This window comes from Thecamonas trahens (genome assembly GCF_000142905.1).
Source record: "Thecamonas trahens ATCC 50062 unplaced genomic scaffold supercont1.20, whole genome shotgun sequence".
NCBI lineage: Eukaryota > Apusomonadida > Apusomonadidae > Thecamonas > Thecamonas trahens.
In genome coordinates, this window is record NW_013657660.1 from 173,983 (window position 1) to 188,742 (window position 14,760).

General features: G+C 65.7%; 7 protein-coding genes across 7 annotated transcripts; 3 read left to right on the forward strand and 4 right to left on the reverse strand.

Annotated features, from left to right (window-relative positions):
- Window positions 1-41: 41 nt before the first annotated feature.
- On the reverse strand, window positions 42-316 carry AMSG_04626 (uncharacterized protein). Its single transcript, XM_013902847.1, has one exon. The coding sequence runs from the start codon at window positions 281-283 to the stop codon at window positions 59-61; it is 225 nt and encodes a 74-aa protein (XP_013758301.1). The 5' UTR covers window positions 284-316; the 3' UTR covers window positions 42-58.
- Window positions 317-774: 458 nt separating this feature from the next.
- AMSG_04627 (uncharacterized protein) lies at window positions 775-2,888 on the forward strand (the record flags this gene model as incomplete). The annotated part of the gene is made up of 1 exon (XM_013902848.1): window positions 775-2,888. One exon carries the CDS (start codon window positions 775-777, stop codon window positions 2,872-2,874), a length of 2,100 nt encoding a protein of 699 aa, XP_013758302.1. The 3' UTR covers window positions 2,875-2,888.
- Window positions 2,881-3,993, reverse strand: AMSG_04628 (uncharacterized protein; the record flags this gene model as incomplete). Its single annotated transcript, XM_013902849.1, has 1 exon — window positions 2,881-3,993. One exon carries the CDS (start codon window positions 3,991-3,993, stop codon window positions 2,884-2,886), a length of 1,110 nt encoding a protein of 369 aa, XP_013758303.1. The 3' UTR covers window positions 2,881-2,883.
- Window positions 3,994-4,376: 383 nt separating this feature from the next.
- On the forward strand, window positions 4,377-6,741 carry AMSG_04629 (uncharacterized protein; the record flags this gene model as incomplete). The annotated part of the gene is made up of 1 exon (XM_013902850.1): window positions 4,377-6,741. One exon carries the CDS (start codon window positions 4,377-4,379, stop codon window positions 6,177-6,179), a length of 1,803 nt encoding a protein of 600 aa, XP_013758304.1. The 3' UTR covers window positions 6,180-6,741.
- On the reverse strand, window positions 6,227-7,862 carry AMSG_04630 (ariadne-1; the record flags this gene model as incomplete). The annotated part of the gene is made up of 3 exons (XM_013902851.1): window positions 6,227-6,246; window positions 6,299-7,736; window positions 7,782-7,862. 3 exons carry the CDS (start codon window positions 7,860-7,862, stop codon window positions 6,227-6,229), a joined length of 1,539 nt encoding a protein of 512 aa, XP_013758305.1.
- Window positions 7,863-8,137: 275 nt separating this feature from the next.
- AMSG_04631 (AAA ATPase) lies at window positions 8,138-12,544 on the forward strand (the record flags this gene model as incomplete). The annotated part of the gene is made up of 2 exons (XM_013902852.1): window positions 8,138-8,941; window positions 9,049-12,544. The coding sequence occupies 2 exons, from the start codon at window positions 8,138-8,140 to the stop codon at window positions 12,526-12,528; spliced, it is 4,284 nt and encodes a 1,427-aa protein (XP_013758306.1). The 3' UTR covers window positions 12,529-12,544.
- AMSG_04632 (uncharacterized protein) lies at window positions 12,317-14,643 on the reverse strand (the record flags this gene model as incomplete). The annotated part of the gene is made up of 3 exons (XM_013902853.1): window positions 12,317-12,669; window positions 12,708-13,863; window positions 13,893-14,643. 3 exons carry the CDS (start codon window positions 14,641-14,643, stop codon window positions 12,612-12,614), a joined length of 1,965 nt encoding a protein of 654 aa, XP_013758307.1. The 3' UTR covers window positions 12,317-12,611.
- Window positions 14,644-14,760: the final 117 nt, after the last annotated feature.

Consider the following 14,760-nt stretch of genomic DNA (forward strand, 5'->3'; position numbering starts at 1 on the left):
CTCCATCCTCCTCCTCCTATCCCCCATCGCCTCCCATCGACTCCCATCGCAACGCTTGTTATTCCTCGCTCTGTGTCCCGGCGCCCGTGCCCGCAGCCTCTCCGTCGATGCCATCGTACTGCAGCGCCGCCTTGAGCGAGTGCAGCTGGAGGAGCTTGTCCGCCGGGAGCACTGGGTCGGAGGCCATAAAGCTGGCGATGATGCCCTGGACCTCGGTCCCGGACAGCGGCCGCTGCTGCTCGTCGTGGGTGACGACCTGAACCCGCTCTGCGTCTGCCTCCATGATCCAACGGTGTATAAGCAACCCCAAGTCAAGTGTGTGCCCTTGTCCACCCTCTTGCCACAACTATCTCCCGCCCCCCCCCCCCCCCCCCCCCCCCCCTCTCCACCGCCACCTCCGCCCACCACCAACCCCACCGGCCCCAACCCCAACGAATGGATGGATGGATGGCTGTCACCAGAGACACCCACAGCCCACCGCCGACTCACCCCCGCCAGCAGATCCCCCGGCATATCCAGGCATGCACATCCAGGCCATGATGGGACACTGTTAAATGACCCACCACCACCACATCAATGCGTACCGCACTCTGCATCCCACTGGCTACATCCACCCGATCTATGAATGTGGACCTGGATCGAGGCATCCCCCCTCCTCCTCCTCCTCCTCCTCCAACCCGACTCACCGCCTGCACTCCCTCTTCCCCAATACCTACACCGCCCAACACCCCTCCCATCCATCCATCCCCCCCCCCCTCCCCTTCCCGTCACCACATGCTCCGTATCAGCTTCACATCCCTCTCTGCCTCACGCCTCGCTATCGCCATCACCCCACGCTTCCTCGCCTCTGCGCCGCGTACTCCGCCTCCCCCGCAACCCGAGCCAAAGCCCAAGCCCAAGCCCAGGTCCAAGGCCCGCGCCCTGACACGCGCCTACAACGCACAGCTCGCCTCACTCTACGGCCTGGCCAAGGCCAGGTTCCCGGCCCGTGCGCCCTACGCCCGCCTCCGTGCTGTCTTTGACGAGCTCTGCGCGTCGTCGGCCACCTCACCCGACGCGTACTCGCTCCGCTACGCCATGCTCGCCGCCCTCCTGCACTCGGACGTGGGCGCCGCCCGCGCCTGGCGTGACTCCCAGCCTGCCGCTCTCGACGACATTGCCGAGCGCGCGTACATCGAGGTCCTTGCCCGCGGATCCGACGACGACCTCCACTCTGCGGTCTCGGCCGTCCTCGACAACGCGCTGCTCCACGAGCCGTCGGCCCATCTCTACGGCAGCCTCATGCTCGCACTCGCCTCGCCGCGCCGGACTGCACCGCCGCCGGCCGATCGCCTTGCGCTCGCGCTTTCGCTCTCTGACCACATGCACGCGCGTGCGCGCGTGTCACCGACTGCGGTCCACTACGCCTCGCTCTCCGCCCTTGCCCTTGCATCCGGCCAGCTTCCGCTCGGCATGCGGGTGCTTGAACGGATGGATGCCGAAGGTGGCAACGCTGCGCCCACCCCGGCCACCTTTGCGTCGCTCTTCACCGCCCTCCGCACCCTCTCTCGCTCGCGGGCCGCGCCGCCGCCGCCCGACCTCGTCGCCCTCGGCGACGCCCTCTACGCCGCCATGCACCTCCGCGGCATACCGCCGCATACCAGGGTATTCAACGAGTTCCTTCGGCTCCTCGCTTCGCTCGCGCCGGCCTCTTCTGCCGCACGCCAGCGGGCGCTTGCTCTCTGGACCTCGCGCGCTGAACTCACCACCCCGCTCGATGATCACTCGTACATGCTCGCCCTCCGCGTTCTCGACGCTGAGGTCGCCGCTGCCCCATCCGCTGCCCGCCCGGTCCTCAGCTCCATGATCGACGTCTTTCAAGACTACCTCCAATCCAAGCTCGACTCGGGCTCGGCCTCGTCTGCCCGCATGCAATGGGAGCTCGTCCTGCCCATCCTCAACGTTGGTGCTTCCGCCCTCGCTCCCGCCCCAATGTCGCAGTACCTCGGCCTTGCCGCTGTCACCGCTGCAGAAGTGGAGCCGCCGACCTCGCCGCCGCCGCCGCTCCATACCCGTCTCGCTCCCGTCCTCGCCGCCGTCCGCACCGCCTGGGCCTCCTCCGCCACCGTTGACCAGTGGCTCGACCTCATCGCCGCCCTCCGCATCGATCCCCTAACCTCGCCGCGGCTCATTGTCAATCTTCTCCCGTCGCAGCCGCTGGCGCTCGAAACGCTCCGCATTCTTGCCCGCCTCCACTCTGGCCATCCCGACCTCAACCTCCTGCTTCATGCCCTCGAGTCCGGTACTGGCTCGCTCCGCAGCCTCTACCCAGCCTTTGTTGCCGGCGCGCTCCGCTCCAAGGTCTCGCCGGCCGAGCTGTGGCAGACCGAGCTTGGTGCCGCCCGTGCCGCCTCCATCCAGGGGCCCGCCCACGCCGTCGCCCTTCTTTCCGACTCGCTCTCGCTCCTTCCACCTCCGCCGCTCAAGGCCGACCCTGATCTCGCTGATGCCATCCTCGCCGTCACCGCCCGCCTGGGTGCCGTCGAGCTCGACACCGCCACCCAGCTCCTTCGTGCCGTCCTCAAGCCGGCCTCCATCGACCTCGACCCGGCCGCACCGGTCCGCGGCTACAAGCGCATGTGGTACACGCTGAGTGTCCGCATGCTCGCCCGCCTCACCGCTGCCGCCCTCGGTCCCTCTGCCTCTGCTTCCGACCTCCGCACCTATGCAGAGTCACTTGCTCGCTCCGCCGGCCTCGTCCTCTTTGATCCGTCTGTCTCGGCCGGCCGCCAGCGCCTCGACCGCGTCCAGGCCACCGCCGCCTCTCTCGGCTTGCTCTTTGCCACCCGCGACGCCGTTCGTCCCTCCCGCCGCACACCTCTGTCGTCCCCGTGAAACACCTGTTTACAGCCCTGCCTCCAAGCCTTTCATCCACCCGCCGACCTCGCTGCACATCGCCTGCGCGCCGGCCAGCACGGCCTCGCCATACTTCCCCACATCGCCAACCCGCATCGCATCGCCCAGTGTCGCCGCTAGCGTCGTCCAGCTTGCGTGCAGGTCGGTAACAGCGCACGCGTCGAGCCCAAACCCGACGCACTCGACCACAGCGTCGAATACGCGCCCAGACTGCGCATCGCCCTCGAGCCACGCGTCAAAGTACGCCTCACGTTCGGCGTGCCCGGCCAGTGCCGGCTCGCGGAGCCACGTCCCGAGTGGCATCAGCGCGCCATCAGCCAGCCCGACCCGGCCGTCACACTGAGCAACCACTCCGAGCTCCATGCTCGCAGCGACTGCCGTCTCGCTCACCTTTGCCGCGGCTTTCCGTGTCGTCGCTCTCGCGCGGCACGACACGAATCCGGTGTAGACCCGGCTCGCCCTGCTCTCATCCAGGCCGAGCGCACCTCGCAGGCCGGCGCCGAGCCTATTGGCGTCGCACCTTGCGAACCGTGCCGACACGACCGGAAATTGCGGAAAGGCCCACACTGTCGGTAAGAGTCGGTCGCTCAGGACGCCAGCTACCGCCATCGCCACCAGGGCCTCGACGATGGCAGCCTGAGCCTCGGAGTTGCCGCGCGCGCGAACCATCATCACCCTCTGTCGCGCTTCGTCCGCGCTGCCGCACGCCGCCAGCACCGCTACATCCGCCAGTGCCGCATTCGTCTCATCCTCGGGGCTAGACTCGCCTGCTACGACCAGCACCCGCACGCTTTCCTCCATCGCGCTCCGCGCCCATGCCGCGCCGCTAGCCACCGCGCCGGTCTCGCCTGCCTCGACCACGACGATTGCACCGCCACTGCCACTCCGCGCCGCCTCTACCACCGCCCCGCTTGCGGTCCCTGTACCCGCCTGTCCGACGACCACTCCGGCCACGCCCACCGCAGCCTCCAACCCCGACACCGCCACGCTCGCCACCGAGACCGACTTTGTCCCGTGCCCGGACTGCAGCCCCAGTGCGGCCACCCACTTGGCCGCCCGTCCCACCGCCACCACTGCCACCACCTCCGCTTCTGCCATCGCCTTCTCCTTCCGCCCGCGGCCACCTCCACTTTTGCCCAATTCGTCATCACACTCCATCGCAGCCGGCCCCGTGCTTGGCGGCCAAGTAAGACGAGTGCCCTGTGTCCGACACCAACTCCGACCCAACCCAGCACACTCCACCCACGCCACCTCCGCACACCCACCCACTCGCTCCTTCTTTCTCTTACGACATGGCCTCCGCAGCATCCACCAATGGCTGGTTTAGAGCTGGGACAAAGACCCCGTTCGCCCCACATCGCCGCGTCCCGCTCGCCAACAAGACCAATGCCATGCCCGCGCCTGCCGTGCCGGGGGCTGCGCCGGCGCCAAAGACAAATACATTCAAATTTTGCGGACGGAGCAGGACAGGCGCCAAGGCCATGCCGCTGCCGGCACGGGCACCACTCGAGTCACGGGTCCATGGCTATGTTCGTGTCCGCCCGCCATTTGCGTCGGAAGCCGGAGAGCCCGACTATGCCGCTGTCGTCTCCACCGCTGGTGACTTTGCCTCGCTCCACTGGCCGGCCTACGAGCGCGACTTCAAGTTCGACGCCGCCTTTGGTCCGGGCACCTCGCAGGCAGATCTCTACTCTGCCGTTGCCGCTCCGGTTGTTGCCAAGGTCATCAGCGGATACAACGGCGCCGTGCTTGCTTATGGCCAGACGGGGACCGGGAAAACATACACACTCGGCATGCTGCAGCACGATGCGGCTCGGCCCGAGTCGGCAGGTGTTGTCCCGCGCGCCCTCGCCCAAATCTTTGCTGCCGTCGACGACTCGGTCGAGGTCACCCTCTCGTTTGTGCAGGTCTACTGTGACCGCGTCTACGACTTGCTTGATCCCGGAAACGAGGACCTTGCCGTCCGCGAGTCGCGCGAGCGCGGCTTCCACATCCCCGGCCTCACCACGGCTGTCGTCGCGTCCGAGGCCGAGGCCATGGCCGCCGTCGCGCGCGGCCTCGAATCACGGGTCATGGCCTCGACCCTGATGAACGCCACCTCATCCCGCTCTCACGTCATGCTAGCTGTCGACATCGTCGCCGAGGGCCAGTCCTCGCTCACTTCGTCCCGCCTCCTTCTCGTCGACCTCGCCGGCTCCGAGCGGGTGAAGAAGACCACCTCGTCTGGCCTCCGCCTGCAAGAAGCCAAGTTCATCAACCAATCGCTCTCTGCCCTCGGTAATGTCATCGCCGCAAAGGCTGAGCGCCGCCGCACCGTTCATGTTCCCTGGCGCGACTCCATCCTCACCAAGCTTCTCCAGTCGTGCCTCGACGGCTCGTCCATCACCGCCCTCATCGCCACTGTCGGACCGGCGCGCGCCAACCGCGATGAGTCGCTTTCCACTCTGCAGTACGCGCAGCGCGCCATGCACATATCCACGCACGCACAGGTCAACACCGTTGCCGCAGACGATCCGCCTCCGCAGACGCTTGCGCCGCAGCCGGTGGCCTCGTCACCGCTGCCTGACCCCGCGTCGTCGGCCCGCATTGCCGCCCTCGAGTCCAAGCTCGCCGAGTACGAGTCGGTCATGGCCGACCTTGTGGCACAGAACCAGGCCCTCGCCGCTGCCGCTGATCAACGCGCGGCCGAGCCGCATCCGCAGCCGCAGCCTCAGTCTCAGCCGCCCGCTCAAGACGTCCTCGACTTTTTCCACCAGCTCTTCCACCGTGTCTACTCCAAGTCGACTCAACCGGTCCACCTTCTTGCCAAGCTGAAGGCCGAGACCAAGGCCGCCGCCGCGGGCTACGCCGCCCGCCTCGATCTTGGTGGCATTCCCGACGAGACCGCTCACTTTGACACCGAGCTCGCCCCGATGTCTGCCTTTGCCTCGCAGCGCGCCTTTGTCGACTACGTCAAGCAGATGGTCGCCTCCATCGAGTCCAACATCGACTTTACCCTTGAGCACCTCGAAGCCCGCTCCAAGCTCTGTGTCGATATGGCCGCAGAGCTCGACGCCCGTGACGTTGACCTCGACACCTGGGTCGCTATCCTCAAGTTCCTTCTCTCCACCAACGATTCGCTTCGCTCCAAGCTCGCCGCGCTTGACCCGGCCCTTGCCGCCGAGCATGACACCCAAGCCCCAGGCGTGCTCCGCAAGGTCATGGCCTACCTCGCTCAGCTTGAGAACCGCGAGTCCGAGTGGCGATCCGCCCGCTCCGCCCCTCCTCCACCCTCACATCAGTGATGCCGCCAGCGCTGCCTCCAAATCACGGTCGAGCTCGGTCGTGGGATCTACAACCGCCGGCGCTTCCCTTTCCGCGGCAACGCCTTCCCGCTTGCGTTTTGCCCCGACACATACTCCACTCGGGCCAGCCTCACTACTCTCTTGTACCCCGCCCGACTCGGCAGCCATCTGCATGCCCTCGGCCACCGTTCTCTGCATGCCATCCAGCCGATGCTCGACTAGATGCGCGAGCCGGACGACGTCAGCGGGCTCGACGTTGTCTTCGTCGTCTTCGAGAGCAGACGCCAGTTGCTCCACCTCCTTGGCGAGCGCCTCTTGCGTAAACTCAAATAGCTCCAGCTGCCGCGTCCCGCGTCGACAGTAGAACCCAAACACGTACGACCACTTGAGCGCTGTTCGCGCCCGGAGATGGGCCTTTGCTGCTCCCGCCAGCTGCTCCGCCATGGTCCGCCGCATCTCGCTACTTCCGCCGCCAGTCGTGCTGCTGCTGCTGCTGGTGATCATGTTCCCGAGCGACGCTGCAAGCTTCTGCGCAAACTCGCGAGAGACATGATGATTGTTGTACCGGTCGGCGTAGTGAGTGAAGCGCGCCATCTCGGCCGCCGCCGTCTTGCGCGTTTGAATCGTCTCGCTTTGTTCTTCCTCAAACTTGCCACAACCGTGCGAGTAGATCAACTCTGGCGTTGGAGACGAGATCCCACACAGCCAGCACCAGTGGATCGAGCACTTGGCGCACCCGATGCGGTTGCACCCACCGTTCTTCTCGGTCGCCACCCCGCACTTGGGGCACGCTTTGGTGTTGACCACGATCCAGTTGTCGTTGGCCGACTCTTCACGCACTTCTGTCAGCCACGTCTTGACCTGCTCGCACGACGCCGGCACATGCGCCTCGTGGCTACACCGATAGCACCACAGATGTCCGGCGTGGCACTCGACACTCACGGCTGCGTCGTGGAGATCGACTTCAACCGCGCACTCGCATCCCTCAAACGGGCACCACTTGATGTACGGGTTGCCCGACACATACGACTCGCGCAAGAACCGCTTGTACCGCCCCGCAACGCGTGCTTTGCCAAGCACAAACCTCTCCACCACAAAGTCGTCAACGCCAACACTGCACCGCGCGTTCGACACCGCATCCGAGCCCATGCACGCCAGCCCCGCCGCCCGGCCCTCGCGAACCTCCATCTCCACGTGTATCCTCCAGCAAGCATAACAGAACCGGTGCCCGCATCGCAGCGTGTGACTCTCGTTCATCGCTACCTCGCAGTAGCAAACGCCGCAGACAACGTCGCCATCAGCTGGCCCGGTCTCACTACCTGGCCCTGCACCCTGAAGCTCGTCCAACGAGGTCAGGCCAACGCTCGCCGCCACAGCCTCGGGCCTGCTCACCAGCGCCTCGACCACCCGATCTGTCTCGTATCTGTATCGCTGCAGCACCCGCAGCGCCACCAGTCGCGGCAGCGCAAACACCTGCGTCACCTTCCTCACCTTGCCCGCCAGTGCCTCGTCCAGCTCCTCGGCTGTCAGCGCCCGCCACTCGACCACCACTGCTGTCTTGCTCCGTCGCGCCGCCCGCCTTTGTCCCCTGCTCATCATCACCCTCCGGTCGCCCTCAAGCGCCGCCGATCCTGACCTCGATCCCGACCCCGATCCCGATTGCACCGACGACGACTCGTCCATTTCGATCACCGACAGCTCTGAGTAGCTCTCGCTCGCGCTCCCGTCCCCGCTTCCATCCTCGCCCCTGCCCTCGCCACCACCCTCATCCTCTCCCACCACCCCCGCGCCATATCCACACCAGCCCATATCATCAGACCCATCCATGCTTGCTGCCATATTCGCCCACCCGCACAGCCACCCACACGTGCCCGAGGCACACAGAACACGAGAGAGCGGTGGAACCGGCCATGGCTGCCACCACCTCACCACACCCACCACACCCACCACACCCACAGATGGACCCGCCCTCCCCATCCCCCGTCCGCCTCTCGGCTTCATCCCTCGGTGCCTTCTTCTACAACCACTGCGAGTACTTTCTCCTCCGCAGGGGCACAGACCGCGCAGCCCGAGCAAGCTCATCGTCGCCTTCCTCCGCCACGGCTGGCTCTCATCCTACCGCCACGCCAACTCTCGTGCCGGTACCGGACCTTCCAGATATCGAGTCACTGACTGGTGCCACCTTTGCACGCGGTGTGCTGTTCGAGGATGGTATCAATGCTTCCATCGCCGCTGCAGGTGTAGGATCGGACGCTGCCGACGCCGTTCCGCTGGAAATGATCGCGGACACAGTCATGGCGCTCCTGGCAGCCACGGCGTCAGCCAGCGATCTCGCCCAAAGGCTTGATGACCGTCTGGTGCCCCACCGCGAGCTCGCTGACTCGGTTGATCTCCGCCCGGGTCACTACATCTACCATCCGCGGTTTACAGGTGTCCCGTTTCAGGTCCCGGGCGTCACGTGGGGCTCATGGGAGCCCGACTTTCTGCTCATCCGCCCTGCACCGCCCGGTGCACCGCACGATGCGCCTCTGGAAATCGTTATTATCGACGCCAAGTCGTCCAAGCGCCTCAAGCTATCGCACCAGATGCAGGTCGCGTTCTACGCCCTCGCCCTTGCCCCGCTCCTTGACGACGTCACAGTTCCTGCCGCTGCCCTTCCACCGTGGGCACTTCCGCACAACGCCGGTCCCACTATCCCGCTCTCAGCATTGGTCCCTGTGGCGCACGTCGGTGCGGTATGGCGACCGAACGCTCCGCTCGATGTCTTCCGTCTCTCGCTCCTCACAGACCTCCTCACAGACTTTATCGACACCCGCCTCCCCCGCTTGTCGCCGCTGGCCTCGCATCGGCTGACTACCGGCTCGCCGAGGTGTGCAAGACCTGCGAGTATCAGGCCGACTGCCGATCGCGCACCCTTGCCGATGACACCATCTCCAAGATCCCGTACCTGTCAGCGTCGGCCCATGCTGCGCTTCGCCACACGCTCGGCGGTTCGCCGGCCTCTGGCGAGTTCTCCCGCATCATTGCAGACTCCCCTCAGCTCCTTCCCCCGGGCGTGGCCGCCGCCTACGAGTGCGATAAGCCTGTCGTTGTCCCCGGTGTCCGCTCCCGGCATGTCCCGATCGCCGAGGACCTTGCCCTCGTTGTTACCCTCGCGGTGGATCCGTTTTCATCCGCCGTGTTTGCTTGGTCGTTCCGACTGCTTGACCACAACCAAGAAGACAAGTCTGCTCAGCTCCCGCTCGCCTGGCACCTTGCCGCGCCGAGCGAGGTCTACGCCGCGCCGCTGGCTGCTGCCGAGGCTCTGGTCACCGGCCTGACTCAGGCACTCGACGCAGCTGCCGCGGAACGGCCGAATGTTCTCGACGCGCCCCACCGCTCGCTCCACGTCTATGTCTGGGGTCGCGATGAGCGCTATGCACTCCTTTCGGCTGTCCTCCGTGTCGCTGCTTCATCGGCGGATCCCGTCGCTGCTGCGGCAGCTGAGCGACTCGCGCTCACCTTTGTCAACGATGCCAACATCCTCGCCACCTCGGTTCTGCCCGATCGAATCGGCGCCGCTCTAGAGTCGGGCATCTCCAAGCTGCGCAAGCACGAGGTGATTGAGCGGCTGGAGCGCTTCGGCGTGCCGCATTCACCCGACGATTCTGCCAAGGACTTGAAGGCCATGCTCAAGCTCGCCGTACAGCGCGGCCACGACTCGTTCTCCACCGCATCGCGTCTCACCGCTCTCGAGCAAGCTGTCGCCGAGCTCGTTGTACTTCCGGTCCCGGGCTACTACACCCTCTCCGATGTCCACAGCCGGCTCGTCTCGCCTTCGGCATCGAGCATCGACACTTCTCTTGACGCGATTTATGATGCCTTCCGAGGCCTCGCCGACCCTTCGCCAGAGATGCGCAGCGGCGCTCGCGGCTCGGCCGCCATCCGACTTGCCACCAAGCTTGACTCGCTGGCTGCGGTGTTGGACGCGCTGCGTGCTCTTGCGCGTCCTGTCGGTGCGCTCGTTCTCGAAGCCGAGCCGCTCGATCCGGTCCTTCCACTCCGAGTCAACCACCCGACGATTCGCCGGCTCATCTTTATGAACCAGTTTGAGATGATGCAGACTTGGGCTGAGCTCGTCGACGACCGCCTCGCCTTTCCGGGCGCGACAGCAGTGCTCGCTGGGCGGGACGGCGACACGCCGGTGGAATCAACGCTGGCAGAGCCGCCATCTCGCGCCCACCCTGGCAAAGTCATCCTTGTCTCGGTTGTCAAGCCGCCGGTTTGGGCCAAAAACTCGGCCTACGAAGTTGACTCGTGGACTGGCTGGCAGCTGCGTGTCCACGTCGAGGCCGGCCTTGAGTACGTCGATGCCGACACTCTGCCTGATTTTGGGCCGTGGATGCTGGTGGGCGGTGACGACGTCATGTCGCCTATCAAGTTCCCCGACGTCCGCTTCCACAGAGCCATGTGGCCGAAAGGCCTTACGCTCCCGATGGCGTTTGCCGGCATTGCGAGGGTCGACCGCGCGCCTGATGGCGCCAGCGCCAACCTCGACCTCCTCGTGCTTACCTCGTCCAAGGCGCCGCGTGCCGCCAAGGCCAAGTCTTGGTTCACGCCCGGTACCCTTTTGGTGCTTCGTGAGCGCGGCCGCGACTTTACTACCCAGCGTGTCGTCTCGCACTTGTTTGCCCTCGACACGCCCGGCTCGGACGCTGCCTCTACGTCTACCTTTCTCGACCTCATTGCTGATCCGGTGGCGTGGGCAGTGTCGACGACGACAACACCGGTCCTGCCGGGCCTCGCCGATGCTGTCAAGGCTCGCAACACCGCCATCAATGACCTCATTCGGATCGATGCCATCGACCGCCACGTCAAGCTCGACAACTCACAGGCCGCCATTCTCCGCAGCCTAATCGGCGAGGGGCCAGGTGGGCGGCTACAGCTTGTCTGGGGCCCACCTGGTACTGGCAAGACCCACGCACTGGCGCTGGTCATCCTGCGGCTCATCGAGGGCGTGGCTATTGCGGGAAACATGGACACCCCGTTCGACGTTCTTCTCACCGGCTTTACCAACGCCGCTATCGACAACCTCCTCGCCCGAGTCGCCAAGCTGCGGCGGACATTTGCCGGCATTGCTAATCGGAGTGGGCCAGACTGGCCGGCCGCAGTCTTTGTCGGCAAGATCATGTCGCCGTCGACCACGGGCGATGCGCCGCAAGCATCCGATAGCGGCGGCCTCCCAGAGACACCGCTGCAGCGCGCAGGCGTTCCAGCCGCGCCCTACCGCGAGCTCGCGTCATCGGACGACATGTCTGCCGCGCGCTTTACCGTCCTCGGCGGAACAGTTTACCAGATCGACAAGCAACTGGCCAACACACGGCCGTTCGATCTCCTAATCGTTGACGAAGGCTCACAGCTCCCGGTGGCCGAGACCGCGCTGGCGGTCCAGCGGATGGCGACCGGCGGCCGGCTCATCGTCGCCGGCGACCACATGCAACTTCCGCCAATCATCCGTCAGGACTACCCACAGGTTCCGGGCATGCCGACGCTGTTCTCGTCGATCCTGCAGTGCCTGCTGCGGACGGCAGAAAACAAGGCGATTCCCATGGGTGGTGACGTCGGTGACATGGTCCGCCACCTCGTCGGCCAGCCGCACGTCGCGCTGCTCAAGAAGAACTACCGGATGAACTCGCGCCTCTCCGAGTTTACCCGCGCACTCTATTACGCCGACTACGAGTGCATGCAGAAGAACCAGCGATTGGCGCTCACCGCCGACGAGCTCGACGCCGACCTCGTCGCCCGTGCCCCGCAGGTAGTCACTGTTGCCGATTCCGAACTCCCCATGGTCGCCGTCCGGCTGGTCCTCGACGATCCCGATGGCTGGATGGGCGCGCCGCGCGAGTCGTTGGTCCTCGCTGAGGCCCGAGCCATTGCCGACATGTGCCACGGTCTGGAGCAGGCATGGCCGATCGACTCAGAGACGCCGTTTAGCGCCGGCGGTGTGTTTGTCATCACTCCGCATCGCTCGCAGAAGTCAATGGTCGATGCCGCGCTGGAGGGAGCGCTCGCCGGCTCGATCGACACTGTCGAGAAGATGCAAGGGCGCGAGGTCGAGGCCTGTGTCGTTGCCTACGGCTATTTTGACCCGCATCAGGTCGCTCGCGAGGCCGAGTTTATCTATCAGCGCGCGCGGCTCAACGTTGCCGTCACCCGCGCCCGCAACAAGGTTGTCCTCATCTACACCGATGCCATTCTCCATCCGCTCCCCCAAGTCTACGAGTCACCGCACGCCCGTGCTGCCCTCGAGTACCTCCGCGGCTTTGTTGCCGGCGCAGTCCAAATCGACTGGCCTGTCAGCCTCGAGTAAACTAACTAGATGCCGAGCCCGGATCCGACTCGGGTCCGGAGACAGAGCCAGAGCCGGAGACAGAGTCAGACTCGGGCCCGAGCTCAGGCTCCGAGTCGGAGCCGGTCGGCGGCGTGGTGCTTGCGCTCAAGCCGATGCTGCCTAACCCGGCATCCGTCGGCAGCTCGGCCGGCTTGTACGGCTTGTCGCCGTCGAGACCGCCCTGGGTCGAGAAGAGGCGCGAGGCAAAGGCGAGGAAGCGGCGCGAGTAAAGGTCAGGTGCGACGGCGGACATGCCCTCGCGGCCGCCCTTGTCGCGGACGACCTTGAGCGCATGCTCGGCGCGCTTCTTGTTGTCGTACACAGTGAGGGTATCGACGAGCCCGATGAGATAAACCATGTCACGAGGCGAGCCATTGGCGTTGACGCCACGCATGCCGCCGCAGAACTGCTGCCACTGCGAGCGGTAGACCGGGGCGAGCGGCGGCGTGCCTGACGTCGACGAGACCGAGGAAGCAGTTGCGGTACGGGTCTCGCGACTTGGCGACAACGGCTCATCGCCGTCGCTCAGCTGGCAGACAGCGAGCAGCAGCGAGTAGTCCATGATGCGGTGGGTGTTGGAAAGGAGAGCGATGTCGGCGGCGAGCTGGTCCAGGAGCACGGCCTTGTCGTCGGACGAGACGTAGACCGGATGGTCGAGGTTGAGGTCCTTGAGGACGGTAAGTCCTGTGCCGGGCATGATCTTCTCAGGCTTGACAAAGCGGTCCTTGGTCGAGCCCTTGAGGTCGTAGGCGACGTCGAGTGGGAGCTGAGTGTACAGCACATTGTTCATGACGAGAACCCGGACGGGCTTAGCCTTGCCGATCTGAATCTTAAAGAGGCCAAACCACCGCGGAAGCAGTGTCGTCTCGCGGTACTTTGCCACATGTGCGTGGTACTCGCGAAGGAGCTTGAGGCAGACTACCAGCTCCGACTTGGGCAGCGACTTGATGACAAACGCGCGGTTGCGCGAGGTCCAGAAGAGCGAGCCAGACTTGCCTGCACCGAGCGAGCCCCCAACGAGCGCAGAGTCGGCCATCGACTCGCGCCACTCGGCCGGCGAAATGCCGTACATTTCCCGGATGGCTGCAAACGCCCGCGGCGCGTACTCGGACGACGTGTACTTGTGCTCTTTCCCGTGCGGGTCGACGTAGACATGTGCCGACGCGAGCTTGGCCTCAAAGTCGTGCTCGCATACCTCGGTGACGGCCTCGTCGAGTGCAGTCTCGCCGATGCGGTGGGTGATGAACACGCCGACACCTGGCTCGCCGCTCTTCCTATCCTTGACCTTGCCCTTGGTCTTGCCCTTGGTCTGCTCTTGATCTTGCCCTTGGTCTTGGCCTGACCTTCGTCGCCGCTTTCAGCCTCACTCTCGCTGCGAGGCTCCGCCACCGAGGCCCAGGCAAGAGCAGGATCCCAGTTTGCGGCGTCAAAGGCCGGGTTGATGGTGACCGAGACAAACTGCGCGTTAAGCTGCGCCACAAGCGCAGCCGGCACCTCCAGCACCGAGCCATCCGACGGTTCAAGATAGCTTTCTGCCGGTTGCGGCATCAGGGCCGACGCCACCGAGCCTGCATGGCTCCGCGGCGGGCGGGCGCTGTCGTCGTCATTGTCGTTGCTCCCGTGGCCGCCGTCAGCAGACGCTGCGACTTGGCCTTGCTCGCCATCCGACGACCACTCCAGCTCTCCCGAGTCCGAGCCCGAGTCCGGGACCTCAATGTCCGAGAGCGAGGATCCATCCGAGAGCTCGCGGCCCGGCGTTACAGCAGCGTCCGGGGCGGCAGCAGCATCAGCAACAGCTGCAGGGGGGGGCGGCGCAGCGAGAGCAGGAGCAACGGTGGGAACAAGCATCGGGGCGAGGTGGCCGTTCCAGCCGAGTTCGTCCTTGACCTTGCGGACAAAGCAGACGGGGCAGTGCAGGGCGCCGCCGCCGCGGTCAAAGACCGGGCCCGAGGGCCGCGGTGGGAGGGCAAAGTCTGCGCCACAGGCCGAGCATGCCCAGCAAGCGGCGTGCCAGGCAAGCCCACCACGGTGGACCTCGCCGGGGCGACCGGTGGGCGGGGTGGCCAGGGCGAACCTGCACCCTGAGCACTGCATGAGGGGGGTGGGGGTGGGGGTGGGGGTGGGGTGGGGTGGGGTCGTGGTGGTTGGTGGGCTGGTGGCTGGAGCTGGTGGCTGCAGCTGGCGGCTGGAGCTGGTGGCTGCAGCTGGCTG

Excerpts from the sequence above, each read along its gene's own strand:
- AMSG_04626 (XM_013902847.1), bottom strand. The coding sequence starts at position 283 with ATGGAGGCAGACGCAGAGCGGGTTCAGGTCGTCACCCACGACGAGCAG.